We start from the raw sequence: 14,639 nt of genomic DNA, 5'->3' as shown, positions 1-14,639 counted from the left end.
AATTTTCTTTTCTTTTCTTTTCCCACCAATTTATTGAAAATGCATTTTGTGTTGTAGTCAGTGTTTGTTTTTTTTCCCTTTTTTAAAAATAACAAAGTCTTTTAAATAATTGACTATGGTGGGGATTTGAAGGTAAAGGACAATGGATTAGTAACAAGTGACCTTTACAAAGGAGTACACCAGCTGAAGAAAGATGTTGCCTGTGATAATAACATTTAAGTTTTTAATTGCTGAATGAGCATAATAGTAGTACATAAATAATCAAGTATTTACAATGCAGGAAGTAATGCCATGTTTTGAATTCAACTAATGTGCAGAGTAGGATCTGGCTTAATTTTCCATTTTATAATGGCAGCATTATCAAAAGAGGAATTGTTTGTTTGAAGTACTATTAGAGGAAGAAATTCAGGATCAAAGATGATGTGGGGGCCAACCATTTTTATTGCAGTGGATGACATCAAATGGCTTGTGCAGTTTATTTTAAAATCTCCTTTTCAAGATAATGGCTAACCCAAGTTTAAATATCTCATACTTCATCACCATCTCTTTGCAGCAAGATTATTCATTCCTAAGGTGCTTCACTTGCAAAATTTCAGCAGTTCTGATAGGTGGTTGGAGTGTGCTAGCCCATGTGAGATTTTACTTTTAGGAATTAGCTCCATTACTGGTGATTTTAAAAACAAGCATTCCATTGTTGTGTGGCTGTGGTACCAGGTACAGTGGATGCAGTAGACCACATTGGCAGATGTGCAGGTGAACCTCCGCAAAATGTGGAATTATCTTGGGGCCTGGGATAGGGGTGAGGGAGGAGGTGTGGGGCAAATGTAGCACTTCCTGCGGTTGCAGGGGAAGGTGCTGGGTGTGGTGGGGTTGGAGGGCAGTGTGGAGCGAACAAGGGAGTCACGGAGAGAGTGGTCTCTCCAGAAAGCAGACAGGGGTGGGGATGGAAAAATGCCTTGGGTGGTGGGGTCAGAGGATGATGCGTTGTATCCGGAGGTTGGTGGGGTGGTGTGAGAGAACGAGGGGGATCCTCTTCGGGCGGTTGTGGCGGGGGTGCGGGGTGTGAGGGATGTGTTGCAGGAAATGCGGGAGACGCGGTCAAGGGCGTTCTCCCCCACTGTGGGGGCCGGGGGGGGAGGGGGGTGGTGGTTAGTAGAGTTGCGGTCCTTGAAGGGATGTCCGGGAGTGGAATGCCTCACAATGGAGGCGGAGGAATTGGGAATAGGGGATGTAATTTTTGCAGGAGGGTGGGTGGGAGGAGGTGTATTCTAGGTAGCTGTGGGAGTCGGTGGGCTTGAAATGGACATCAGTTACTAGCTGGTTCCCTGAGATGAAGACTGAGAGATCCAGGAAGGTGAGGGATGTGCTCGATGGCCCAGGTGAATTGAAGGTTGGGATGGAAGCTGTTGAAGTGGATGAACTGTTTGAGCTCCTCTTGGGAGCAAGAGGCAGCGCCGATAGTCATCAGTGTAACGGAGGAAGAGGTGGGGTTTGGGGCCTGTGTAGGTGCGGAAGAGGGACTGTTCCACGTAACCTAAAAAGAGGCAGGCATAGCTGGGGCCCATGCGGGTGCCCATGGCCACCCCCTTAGTCTGTAGGAAGTGGGATTTTCTTGGGGCCTGGGATAGGGGTGAGGGAGGAGGTGTGGGGGCAAGTGTAGCATTTCCTGCGGTTGCAGGGGAAGGTGCCAGGTGTGTTGGAGTTGGAGGGCAGTGTGGAGCAAACAAGGGAGTCACAGAGAGAGTGGTCTCTCCGGAAAGCTTTTCTTAGGGCCTGGGATAGGGATTGGGGAAACCAAGCGGAGGCTTGGGACCGCTTTGCAGAACACCTCCGCTCGGTTCGCAATAAACAACTGCACCTCGCAGTCGCAAACCGTTTCCACTCCCCCTCCCATTCGTTAGATGACATGTCCATCATGGGCCTCCTGCAGTGCCACAATGATGCCACCCGAAGGTTGCAGGAACAGCAACTCATATTCCGCTTGGGAACCTTGCAGCCCAATGGTATCAATGTGGACTTCACCAGCTTCAAAATCTCCCCTTCCCCCACCGCATCCCAAAACCAGCCCAGTTCGTCCCCTCCCCCCACTGCACCACACAACCAGCCCAGCTCTTCCCCTCTACCCACTGCATCCCAAAAGCAATCCAACCTATCTCTGCCTCCCTAACCTGTTCTTCCTCTCTCCCATCCCTTCCTCCCACCCCAAGCCGCACCTCCATCTCCTACCTACTAACCTCATCCCACCTCCTTGACCTGTCCGTCTTCCCTGGACTGACCTATCCCCTCCCTACCTCCCCACCTATACTCTCTCCACCTATCTTCTTTTCTCTCCATCTTTGGTCCGCCTCCCCCTCTCTCCCTATTTATTCCAGAACCCTCACCCCATCCCCCTCTCTGATGGGTCTAGGCCTGAAACGTCAGCTTGTGTGCACCTGAAATGCTGCTTGGCCTGCTGTGTTCATCCAGCCTCACACTTTATTATCTTATATTCCATTGTTGTGTGTTCCTGTTGGAACTGCTTTCCCTTGTATTCTGTGAATGTCTTTTTGGATAGTTGTGTTTGGCTGTTTGGTTATCTGAAAGACAATATAACTTCCAGGATTACCTGAGGTATTAATTTTTGAGGGCTGCAATGGCATTGTGACTTATGGGGGAACTACTTAACTTTGGAAGCAGAACTCTTCATTAGCACAGAGCTGTCTGTGCAATCCTGGTTTTGACTTTGATTCACTTTTGATTTGCTCCTAACACGTGTAAAATCTGCCGAGGAGCGCTGCTTATAGGAGGAAATCTGGTGCTGTTGTTGCACACCTGTGGTACAAAGCACTCTTGACAATGTTCACCCAGGTCATTTTCTAGAATCCCCAACTTCCTAACTTTGGTCAAGTTTAGAATATAGCTGCTGGTGGGATGGGGTTAGGGTTTATGTTTTGTATTTGTTGGTGAACATTGTTAATCTTTTCTCATGCGCCCTGACACATTGGACAATGTTGGATGCTGGAAGAAGGTGCATGTTCTTGGATATGATTGTCTGGAGAGGCTGTGAACAGTGTTAAGGGCTTGGGGGTTGGTGACTATTTTGATGGTGGGTCATGCCAGGAACTGGGGAGAAGATGAGCATTGGGGAAATGGCGAGGAAGTGGGCATGCATAAGAAGCTTTTGAGTGTGAATATTGGCAAATGCTGTCTTTTTGAGTCAAGTGGGAACCTGAGATGTTTAGAAACTGTGGTTGAGTAACTGAAAACCGAATTTGGCACCTCGTGTGTTTTTGTCGAAAGGACGGATGGTTTCACTGGAACTACGGTTTTGCACAGTGCCAGACCATATTCTCTGCTCATTGCTAAACTGGTCCTGGCACAGGCAAGTCTAAAGGCTCTAGCGTAAAAATAGTAGTGGGCAATTTTAAACTTGGTCTGTGGCATGTGATCCCACACTGCGGCTGACCAGAAGAACTGGGCTGTCACCTTCATTAGTGGAAGTTTAACAATACTTTTTTTAATCATATTGGAAAAACAACATGCTGAGTTATGAACTGAAAAAGGGTGTTTGTTCATGTTATTTTCACAGATGCTTTGTACAATCAGTGTATTTCACTTTGTTCAGCTCGCACACTGAGCGAGCCACAATTTTTCATTCTGTGCTGTTTTAACCTGCTGCTAAATTTTTTTTGATCCTCTAAAACCTAGGGTTGGAACCCACATTGGTGATGGCTGTTAATGTGTTTTTTTTAATTTTTAAACTAGTCAGTCTGTAGAATGTAACCATGGTGTTGTCACTGCACCATTCTCTGACATGGGGACAGTTGTACAATATTTGTATAACTAGACCTAGTTCTGAATTTGGTACAGTTGTAAACAAAGTCAATTAAATTCTATTTTATTTGTTTCTTTTCACTTCAAGTTCAACAAAAATTTAAGCTGTGACCGATATCTACAGTTTAAAAACCTACTGTGTGGGATACAGTTGTTATCTGGATAAATACTGATGAGATCATAAGAGCTCCCCTACCTTTGTAAGAATACTGTCATGGTATGTGATGTTTGTGTCTTGTCACCACAGACTATTGTGTCCTCTAAGAGCCTTAAAACGGCCAAACTGACAATGCTGCATACCCTCAGTACTGTGTTGGGTCTAAAAAGGCTGGTAAACTGGTGAATTTTATGTACTTGATAAAATCTTTAACTTTTGTAATGACTCCATGAGTAGCAGGGCTTGATTTTCAGTGTGCTACCCTAGAGGTATAACACAACTTTGAACATGTCTAGGTTTATCTTTGACTCCTATTCTAATTAGAACAGACTCAGCTTATGTGTTTGTCTGTGCTATTGTCCACTTACATGCTCACTGGCATACAGCACCAAGGCGTCTTGTGTTTTAATTCACTTCTTTGTTTCATAAAACTGGTGAAGGCTTCTCATCCATCTTTTTTCCTTTCTGCCTGTGTCACCAGTGGCCTCTGCTTAGTAATGGCCTTGCCTTCTGCATCCATGTACTTACCTGAAATCACATCTGCAACAGTAGATATATATGCTTGGATCAATTGATTTGAGCCAAGAACATGATCAGTGCTGTATAATCCCAGTAATGATAGAAGGTATACTGTGTACCTATTGTTCTTTTGTCAGCTGGCATTTCTTATGTTCTAGAGTTGAGCTGATGACCATATTGGTATTCTACATTTTCAGATTTTTATCACTGAAATAATTCTGGATTTTATGACTTTCAAAGTTCTTTGAGTTTATTTTAAACCATTTAGTATGAAGTGGGTGATCTGTTGCATTCTACTACATGGGAACTGGCTCAAACTCTGGATAGACACGACACTGTTCAAGTCGTCTTAGGAAGAAGAAAATTGTTTTAAGTTAATTGGTCTAAATTCATGAAGCAGGAGATGTAACGAAGATCTTTGTCGCTCTCCCCCTCTACTTTTCATTCTCCTCTTACTTGCTCACTTACACCTTTTTTCTGTTTGTATCCCACCCTCCCAGTCTGTTCACTCTTTTTGTTGTTGTAAATCTCTTGTTTTCCCACTGGGTGCAGAAATGGTTTGTCGGTTAGTTATTGGAAAGGCATTCTTCCTGAAGGTTTTCTGGATCTGTCTGGCTCCCTTCCAAAGTGGCCTGATCCTACATTGCAAATAGTATTTATCTAAATCCACACTTCTGCTCTCTGGTATGTTTTGCAATTGAGGAGAAGCATTGAATTATGAAACCTTAAAATTAGTGTAGAAGAAAGCACTTTTTAAAACTTGCTTTTTGTATTTCATATTCAATACTTTTGCATTTTAAATGGACCTGTTTGAAAGAAATGGAAAAAGATTTTTCCAATCACCAATTGCAGTGTGCAATTTTTTGAGTGTTTTATATCCTCTATCAACAGTCACTTGTTTGACTCCTTCAATTAAGTTTCTCTCATTTGACATCTCATTAACTAATATGATTATTAATCCAGAAGCAATTTATATGGTGTTGATTTGTTCTGGATTGTAGTTTATTTGCAATTGCTAATTTGTCTCCATGTACAGCTGTATTTGTGATTAGGCATCTCAGATGTTCGGAAACGAAAAATATATGTAGAGATACTACCAAGTTTTAGCAAACATGTTTTTAGTGGTGGTCTGTTCAAATGGAATGGTGAAACCAGAATGATTTGGATATGGTCACATCCTGTTGTAGCAGGTAGATGGGGCATAATGAACTGATTCTACAAGCCGTCAAAAGCTCTCTGTTTGTGTATTTTCCCCCAAAAAAATTAAAAGCCTGTTTTTAATACAATTAAAATAGAATCCATTTCACAATATTTGTAATTTTAAAACTGACTCTTTCTTTTTTTACTTTTTGGTTTTAGACTCTGCCTGAGACTTCTATATCTAGCTATGCTTCAAGTTTAAAAGTCAAGACTAGCCTGGTTTCGGAATTATACACAGTCATCTGTGAGCCACATAGTGAGGTAGGAAGTAAAAATAAAAATTGATAAGTCTCACTTGCACAACATGCTGTGGATTTCCTGCCATATTCCATGTTTTTTCCAATTCTAAGATTTTTCATAAGACTGACTAAAAGTCCTGTTTCTGATCACCATTCTTATTTCCTATGTTAAAGCCACACTAAATGCAGATTATGCAGGGCAACTTCCTCATTGTTTAAATTCTGATTACAAACTTCAAAGTCTTTGGGAATCCATTTCTTTTTTCTGTTTTCTTGTTACATCCAACACAGGCAATCTTGTCACCTCCTTGCATTGTGGGCCTTTAGTTCTAATTCTGCAAGATCTGTGCATCTTGGCTCCGCCCCATATCCTGAGCCACATACCTAGACCCTTTTGGATCTTTCTGTCCTGATTCCTGCGGTTTGTTTTTGTTGGGTCTCCTTCCTTTCTTCACTCCTCTGATTTGCCTGGACCTTCGTGCTGTGTTTCTAGCTCGACCTTATTCCTAATCTGCATGCTGTCCCTTGGCAGTATGATACTATTGCACACTGTGGACTCCACACTCTGTCCATCACCCCTTGACCCCTGTCTTTGATGTTAGACTGCCCCGTATCCTGTCAATTGGCCGTACCATTTCTTTGAACATTAGGAATACAAACCAGAAAATATTTCTTTGTTACAAATTCTATTCTTTCCCTTGCCATTATCTTCAATTGAACCAGACTGGTGGTACTTTTAGTTCCTTTATCCTCTTATCTCAACACTGAAGGCTTCCATCTCTAATATTGGCTTTCAGTCCTGTCACAGCTGCTGTGCTATGCTTTCCTGGTTGACTTTATCCTCCATGTTCTGTAATCTTCAGCTGGTCTGAAACTCTGTTTTATATTCATCAATTCCCCTCAATTCAGTTATCCTTGTTATTTGACTCCAAATCCCCCAGTGTGTCCATTTTTTAAAGTTTGCCTTCACCTTGCTGTCCTTCATTTGAGATTGTCGTGTCTACCTGTTTCTTTTGAACAAAGCTTTGGTCATTTCCTCATAAATTTCTTCCTTTTTATTTTCACTTTTGTCTGATTTACTTTTCTGAAATGCCTTGGTGTTTTGTTCCAGCTTTATCCTATATCAATACAACTTTGTTAGTCTGTTATAACTGGAATGGTTTACGGTTATTCATTTTTATTCTACAATCAAATTTAATTTCATGGCCTAGCATATTTCTCCTCTACCATAACCATCTAAAAGGTAGGTGACCTTGTCTGTGTGATTTCCAGGAAAACATGTAGACTGAGATTGGTCATATCTCAGTGAGTTGCCATCCTGGTGAGGTTATAGCACAATATTGCACACAAGGTACTGGAAGCAACATTCAAAAAAGAACAAAACAATGCCCATTGTCAGTGGATCAGATTGAAGCTCTAAGTATACCACATTGTTGTAAATGATGTACGATTAAATGCCAATGGAAGAAGATTTCATAGCACATCAGAAGAGAAGGCCACATCTGTGATCTCTTTTTGCTGCCTGCTAAGGTCCTCCACATCATAAGGACTGGCCTTCAGCTATTTTGGTTCATTCCAGGCATCATTCAACTGTATCTGTCATCAAGAAGCTTGAGTAAAATTGGCTGGGATAAGGTCAGAAGTGGAAATGTTCACTGATTATCGCACAGTGTTCACTGCTACTTTTTACTTCCGAGTCACTGGAGCAGTCTCTCTCCAAATGCAGCAAGCCCCAGAAAACACGAGGCTTGGACTGAAAAGTTGCAAGTAACAGGCAGTGATCCCCTCCATTTCATTGTTGGTGCTACCATTGCAGAATTCCTCATCAATATTCTGTGACTTAATTAACCAGAAATCCCTCTAGATGAGGGATATAAACACTGTGACTAAAAAACAAAAGTCACAGGCTTTGAATTCAGTGGTTGCTGACTCACCTGACTCCTTTTTAAAGCTTGTCTGCCATCTGTGGGGCACAAGCCAGGAGTGTGGTACTTGCCTGGATAAGTATTCAAAGTTCAACACTGTTCTAGGATGACTAGCGCCCCAACCTAGCAACTGTTGTAAAGTGGCAGCAGTGTGTACCAGGGACTAAATCATTGCAGCACTTGCCAAGAGTACTGTGGTGTTACCTTTCTAAACCTATAATCTCAAGCACCTAGAAGGTTTGTGCTTACTAGATGGACTGTACTATTTGACACTTTTCCCATTCCCAATGGCCCTCAAGGTGGTAGTAACAAATCAGAGACAACATTTTGGCTCTCGTGACCAAAGGGTCACCGGACCTGAAATGTTAACTCTTATTTTCCTTCATGGATGCTGCCAAATCAGTTGAGTTCTTCCAGAAACTTCTGTTTTTGTTCCTAATCTACAAACGGTCTAGTTAGCACTGTTATTTTTCTAAAGCAGTGGAACTTTTAAATATGAGGATGGCCTGCTCTTACGAGAAAAGTGACCAAGGTAGAAATTGTCATGGTGCTATATTTGTAAGTAACCGTTCCTCTAAGAAAACACCCACTGCTTTACAATAAATGGAGCTTTCAGGATCAACCTCTTAATTGCTTACCAAAGCCGAAGGATGCAAGGATTCTGTAGGATGAATAGGGGGCTATCATACTTTTTAAAATTGTGCTGTATTGATTTTTCATGACTTATGTCCTCAAGTTATTTCATAGAATTATCTTAACATTTTCTGGAAGCGTTCATATTTTATTTTGACTTTAGTTGCTGGAGCCAGTTTGCCACCAATTGTTTGAATTTTATCGCACTACTGAGGTTCAGCTGAAAAGATTCACATTACAGTATCTTCCTGAACTTGTGTGGAGTTACCTTTCTGTGATAACAAAAGATATGCACAGTAGTGGCTGCATTGAAGCACTCCTCTTGGGCATCTACAATTTGGTATGTAGTAATAAATATTCTGCTATAATATACTAATTGACAATGAAATTTGTTTTAAGATCTCTGAGCAAGACATAGACGTTTAGAAAGTCCTTTGTTTCTGCCCAATGGATATAATTGTCAAGTTACAACCTATGTGGCTCATATTTAAAACAAAAATAGTTTGGTGTCTGAATTTCTTAAAGCTAAATTTAGATGGTGAGCATTCAGTGCAATCCCAAATTGGAAGTAAGTGATGAAATTAACTGCCATCCAAGGAAGCTGACCACCATTGTTTCCTCCTTTTTGAGAAAAGGAGCCACAAATCATCCAAGTGGTTATCGAATTCCTTCTATAAGCAAATGTGGTTTGAACTTAAAGCTGACCTTTACTCAAGGACATCAGAGTCCAGATCGTTGCTTCTATAAGAGCTGAGAATTTCAGGCAACAATTAATGGACAGAAAATTGCAGGTCAGCACGTTCAGCTCCGTCAGTGTACATAAATCAACATTGGTTTAAACAATTCAAAGAGTTCATTTGTGAACTTGTATGCAATATTTCAATTGTTGGTGAGCTATATAACTTTAAACTGAAAAGACTTTTGTCTGCCTGCCCTGCTAAATAAGCCAGCATTTAAGTTATCTATCAATGTTTGTGATTTACCCTCCCTTAAGTAAAATTGCATAGTTTTTGTTGGGTGAGGTTAATGTTTAATAATATCATCATTATTAATAATTTTAAGTAGATGCCAATAACATTAAATTCATGGTACAGAAGATGATTGCAGTCCTGACCAATTCATTGACAAATTGTTCATAGCCTTATGAACATAGTTGATTGCCATGAGTTTCAGGAATTACTGCGTTCTGCGTTGTTGAAATGAATTACTCTTTTATTTTGAAAATGTAACAGGTAAAATGTGATGGAAATGTGAAGAAATAAACAGGAGTGAACCTAAGTTTGCTCCTGTGGAGACCTGGCACAGACTCTCAGGACCAAATGGCTACCATCTGTGGTTTAACTGTTCTAATTCTGTGAAATACTCAGCAGGTCTAGCTGCATGCCTGAAAAGGTGAACAACGTTGATATTTCCGCTTGATGACATTTCATGAGAATCTGAGTTTGAGAACTGTTTTTAATCCCTAAGCGAATAGCTTGTTTGTTTATTATTTGGTTTAGAAAACCAAATTGTTGCTTAAATCAGGATTAAAGCTTATACTTTTTTCTAGGAAATTGCTGATAAGGACGGGTGTAGCAAAGTGCAGACTTTTACGATCCCATCTCTTTCAAAACCTTCTGTGTATCATGAGGTAGGATATCTATTTTCATGTGTTCTTCATAGATTTTGGTAAATTTCAGGCATTTTACTAAAGACACTGGTCACTTGTTTGAAATTACTGAAACATAAACATGAAAATGCTTTCAATTTTAGTAAGCAGAGTTTTTGACATTTTAGAAAGATGTTTGTTTTAAATCAATTGCTTTTGCAAGCAGAGCTAAATGTAAACCATCTTTTAATGCAGTATTTTGCAATACAAATATGGTGCTATATAAATAGATGCTGTTAACCTACCATCCATTTATTATAAGCTTTGTAAAGTAGAGGAGGAATCGGAATAAATACACCTTCTAACCTTGTAGCGAAGAGCATTAAATTCATCCGCAGTGTGTCACTTTGTCCCTCTCTGGAGAGAGAAATAAATGCCAGTTAAGGTTCATGTCCTTGAGTGCTAACCATCAAATTTTAGTGATTGTCCAGCTCAGTAGCCTAATCCTGCTTTCTCCCCGTAACCTTTTGGTCCCATACACCAAGTGCTATATCTAGTCATGTCTTGAATACTTTCAATGTTTTGATGTCAACTACGTCCTGTGGTAATGAATTCCTCAGGCTCACCACTTTGGATCAGGCTCGAATGGCCACCTCCTATCTACTATGTTTCTACGATAAACGTACGTTACTATGATGGGGGTGCTGCTGGTGGTGAGGTGACTGGGGATGATGGCTCCCAAAAAATTCATTGATGTTTGCTGCTTGCTGCTTCAGAGGCCTGGCATCAATATATTGTATTCCTCAGGCCTGTCCTTTCTGATGTAGAAAGGACTACATGTTCAAATTTATAGATAGGCACAGATTTAACATCACTATCTTCCACTTAAGCCAAACTATTCCTTATGGCCCATAAACTGTCTTTTTAATATCGGAGAAAATCATCTGTAAAACATTCTTGACTGTCCTTCAATCCTCATCTTAAAATAACTATCTAAAAATTATATATAATTATAGGAGGATAAGTTGGCCATTCAGCCCACTGTGTGTCTGCTGTGCTGTTCAGTGACTGTTCTAATATTCCTGAACTCCACTCTTGTGCCTAGCCCCCAAAGCCTTGATTCACTTGCTGATTTTATTTAAAAAAAAAATCTCAACCTTGAATATATTCAATGACACAGCCTTGACAAACCCCCGGTAAATAATTTCTTAGATTTACTACCATCTGAGAGATAAGAATTCCTCTGTCCTAAATGGGTGATCCTTTTACTTTGAGATTTTGCCTTCTGATCCTAGATCCTTTCATAAGGGGAAACACACTCAACATCTTTCCTGTCATGCTTCCCTAGTAATCATTGTATGCTTCAATAAGGCTTTCTTTCATTGTCTGAAACTCCAATTGCTATAAGCAAACTCTACTGAAAATGTTACCTAACTGCTATCTCTCAACTTCCTTCAAAAATAAGGATTATAATCAATATATGCCTGGAATGAGGTGAAGAAAATAAAGAAAATTATGATGGGACGATTTACTTAATCTAGAAAATAGGAAAATATCAAATTAAGGAGTTTGAGCATTTTAAAGACTTTATCACAATACAGGCACATAATGACTTAATTCTGATTATTATTGAAAAAGGTTTCACAATACCACTGGAGAACATGACGTCCCAGAGTAATACAACTCCCGGTTTGTTTTTCTTACAAAAACATTGTGATTGAGAGCTCATCGATTCTGGGTTCAAATGACTTTCTTACAATTCCCTGGCATGACGTTTTTGTAACAATAAGCTATGCTGCCTTCATCATGTTCCTGTACAAAATGTTGTTCAAAATATATTTTTTCATGTTCACATTTTGTTTTTGTATTTTTAATTATCATTTTTCAAATGCTGCTTTAGCCTTCTAGTTTTGGTTCTATGGCACTTACGGAGGGTGCGTTATCCCGACATGGCTTGACAAAAGTTGTACATAGTGGACCGTACTGTCAAAGGGAAACATTTACAGCGCAAAACAGGTCAGATGTTAACTGGACTGTAGCTGTTTGAATTTGATAATTTATTAGAACTTTATTACAATGTATTTGTTTTCTAAAAATTCTGTTGTGAAAATTGAACTACACTTTAATACTTCGAAATTTTATTGGTTTAAAAAATATTTGCGGTAGTAAATAGACTAAATTGCAGACTATAGTTTCTTAAAGATCTAATTTCAAAGAATGCTCACTAATTTATAATACCTGTAGTAGTCAGTTGGCATTCTCCACCTCGCAACAACCAAATAGCTGAGAATCTGTTTATGAATTCATTTGGCAAATGAAATTAACTGGTAACTTCATTTCTTAGCTCAACAATTAACCATGGTCTCAATTATTTGAACTAGTAATGCTCAGGTGAGTTTCTATGTTTTTAACAGTTAGTAAAATTGCTGATGTGTGTACCAAATGATGTCAATCATGATCCAGTCAACTGTTTAGTTCGGGCCAATGTCACAACTAAGGTGTAGGACCTCAGTCTTTTTTTTATTGCTGTCCATTTAGGCTGAACAAGGTAGACAACAAATAGTTTAAGCTCGACATTTTGAGTTAGTTGAATGAATGAATGGTAGTTAAAATAATCATTGGTGCTGTTACAAATCTGACCTTGATTTTATCCCCATGAAGTACTGAAATTCTGTTTTGAAGATTGTCAGGGAGGGGTAGAAAAATTGCAAAATAATTGAGTAATTGTGTAATGCAAAGTAAATTAGTGATTTATTGTTTGAAAAAACTGGGAATGGGAAATTTCACAATTTGTACTTGTGCTTTCTGATGCCCCTTTTTTAAAATTAATTATCCTCTACTTATTAAACAGGTTTGAAGTGTTGACATTCCTATTTCTCTGTTACAATGCATCAATAATCTACATGCCTTCTCAGTCATTGCGCTCTCTGTGCCATACATGTTCCAGGTGAGATTCGGATGATTCATAACTCATAATCATGTTGAGCAGTACTATATTTTAAATCAAGTTTTCTTACGAATTAACAACAAATGCACTTTTGGATTGGTCTGTCCCAGTAATATTGAATGGTAATTTCAAGCCTCCAAAATACGTGGGTTTGGGTCAGAAGTTAAGATCTGAAAAAGGCATCCAAACTAACTATCTTGGAATTTAATGTGGACAGCTGATCAACTTATGAGGAGGCAAGGTGGTCATTAAAATCTTTAAGGAAGGTACATGCTTTCATGTTATGTGTTTCTATTTAATTAGTGAAGTGGGTTTTCTTGGGACCAGAGAAACCTAGCACAGGGAAAAGTTGACTCCATCAGTTAAGTGTGAGGCTGGATGAACACAGCAGGCCAAGCAGCATCTCAGGAGCACAAAAGCTGACGTTTCGGGCCTAGACCCTTCATCAGAGACCCTCTCTGATGAAGGGTCTAGTCCCGAAACGTCAGCTTTTGTGCTCCTGAGATGCTGCTTGGCCTGCTGTGTTCATCCAGCCTCACATTTTATTATCTTGGAATCTCCAGCATCTGCAGTTCCCATTATCTCTCTCCATCAGTTAAGTGCCCTTTTTTTAACAAAACGGTTGGTTCGTAGGCCAGGAGGTGTTGGTGTTTATCCCTGAGACTGACTTTTAAAGCTTCTATTTTGTCTAATTGCTCCACAATTTTCTCCTGTGAATGTTGTCCTAACCACCTGCTGCTAACCAAATAAAAACTGAGAATTGCATTCGCTGGAAATCACCCTTCACTAACCCCTTTGTTCTCTGATACTCTACCATACTTCTTCCCTCATCTGTACCTCCCTGATCTTTTTGATTTCAATCTTCCCGCATGCCTCCTGCCTTCCCTCTTCTCTTTCATCTCCACGCATCCTAACCTTGCTCACTCTTTCTCTCCTCCCCCTCCTTTCCCCCCCCCCCCCCCCCTCCTCTCCTCCCCCTCACCTTTTTGGCTTAGATTTCTGATCTTCAGGTGCCTCCTGAGCTCTGTTTCTGTTGATCATTCTCGCTGTTTTGATACAGCTTTCTGTCTTTTTTGCTTGTCCTCCTCTTGCTTGCACTTAAGAGGAGTGAGTCCCACATTCTCTCTACTTTAAAGAAATTTTTACAGAATTCTTTCTTGAATTTGAGTTCCTGTCTTCAATTCATGGTCCCTGATTTTTGCCATCTCCAGAAGTGGAAACATCTACCATTTCCAACAGAGTATAATTTTCAGAAGACTGTATGAGGTCATGTATCTAGTTTTAGAGAGAAACTCTACTCAGTCTGTACAATAATTTAAGTTTTATTCTTACGAGTTCTGGCATCATTCAAGGAAACATTATTAATTTTTTGAGTTTGTTTTTGTTTTTTTGTGAAATAGGTACTGTATGTAGTTATAGTTTCCAAGTGTAGTCCAACCAAGCTTCTATATGCTTAAGCTGGTTTTTGAATTCTATTTACCTAGAAATGCATCCCAGTATGTAAATAATTTTTGTGGCGGTGTTAACCTGCAATGGTACACTAATGATATTTGTATTCCCCAAATTCTCTTTTTATTTGCTCCCTTTCATTTGCAGATTTTTATTTTCCAGGAAATGT

At 39.9% G+C, this 14,639-nt stretch overlaps 1 protein-coding gene across 6 annotated transcripts in view; it reads left to right on the top strand.

Annotated features, from left to right (window-relative positions):
• hycc1 (hyccin PI4KA lipid kinase complex subunit 1) overlaps positions 1-14,639 on the top strand; it is a 70,329-nt gene that overhangs the window by 27,225 nt on the left and 28,465 nt on the right. For 4 of the 6 annotated variants that reach the window (XM_048560509.2, XM_048560499.2, XM_048560518.2 and 1 more), the window contains 5 exons: positions 5,849-5,950; positions 8,650-8,826; positions 10,036-10,116; positions 11,975-12,090; positions 12,926-13,021. In XM_048560509.2, the coding sequence (XP_048416466.1) occupies positions 5,849-5,950; positions 8,650-8,826; positions 10,036-10,116; positions 11,975-12,090; positions 12,926-13,021 (572 nt within the window). The remainder of the gene's footprint in view (positions 1-5,848; positions 5,951-8,649; positions 8,827-10,035; positions 10,117-11,974; positions 12,091-12,925; positions 13,022-14,639) is intronic. The other 2 variants (XM_048560526.2, XM_048560537.2) reach the window with 1 other exon arrangement.

The sequence above is a fragment of the Stegostoma tigrinum genome, chromosome 2 (genome assembly GCF_030684315.1).
Source record: "Stegostoma tigrinum isolate sSteTig4 chromosome 2, sSteTig4.hap1, whole genome shotgun sequence".
Lineage (NCBI taxonomy): Eukaryota > Metazoa > Chordata > Chondrichthyes > Orectolobiformes > Stegostomatidae > Stegostoma > Stegostoma tigrinum.
Note: the sequence above shows the minus strand (reverse complement) of the source record. Positions and strands in the feature narration are given on the sequence as shown.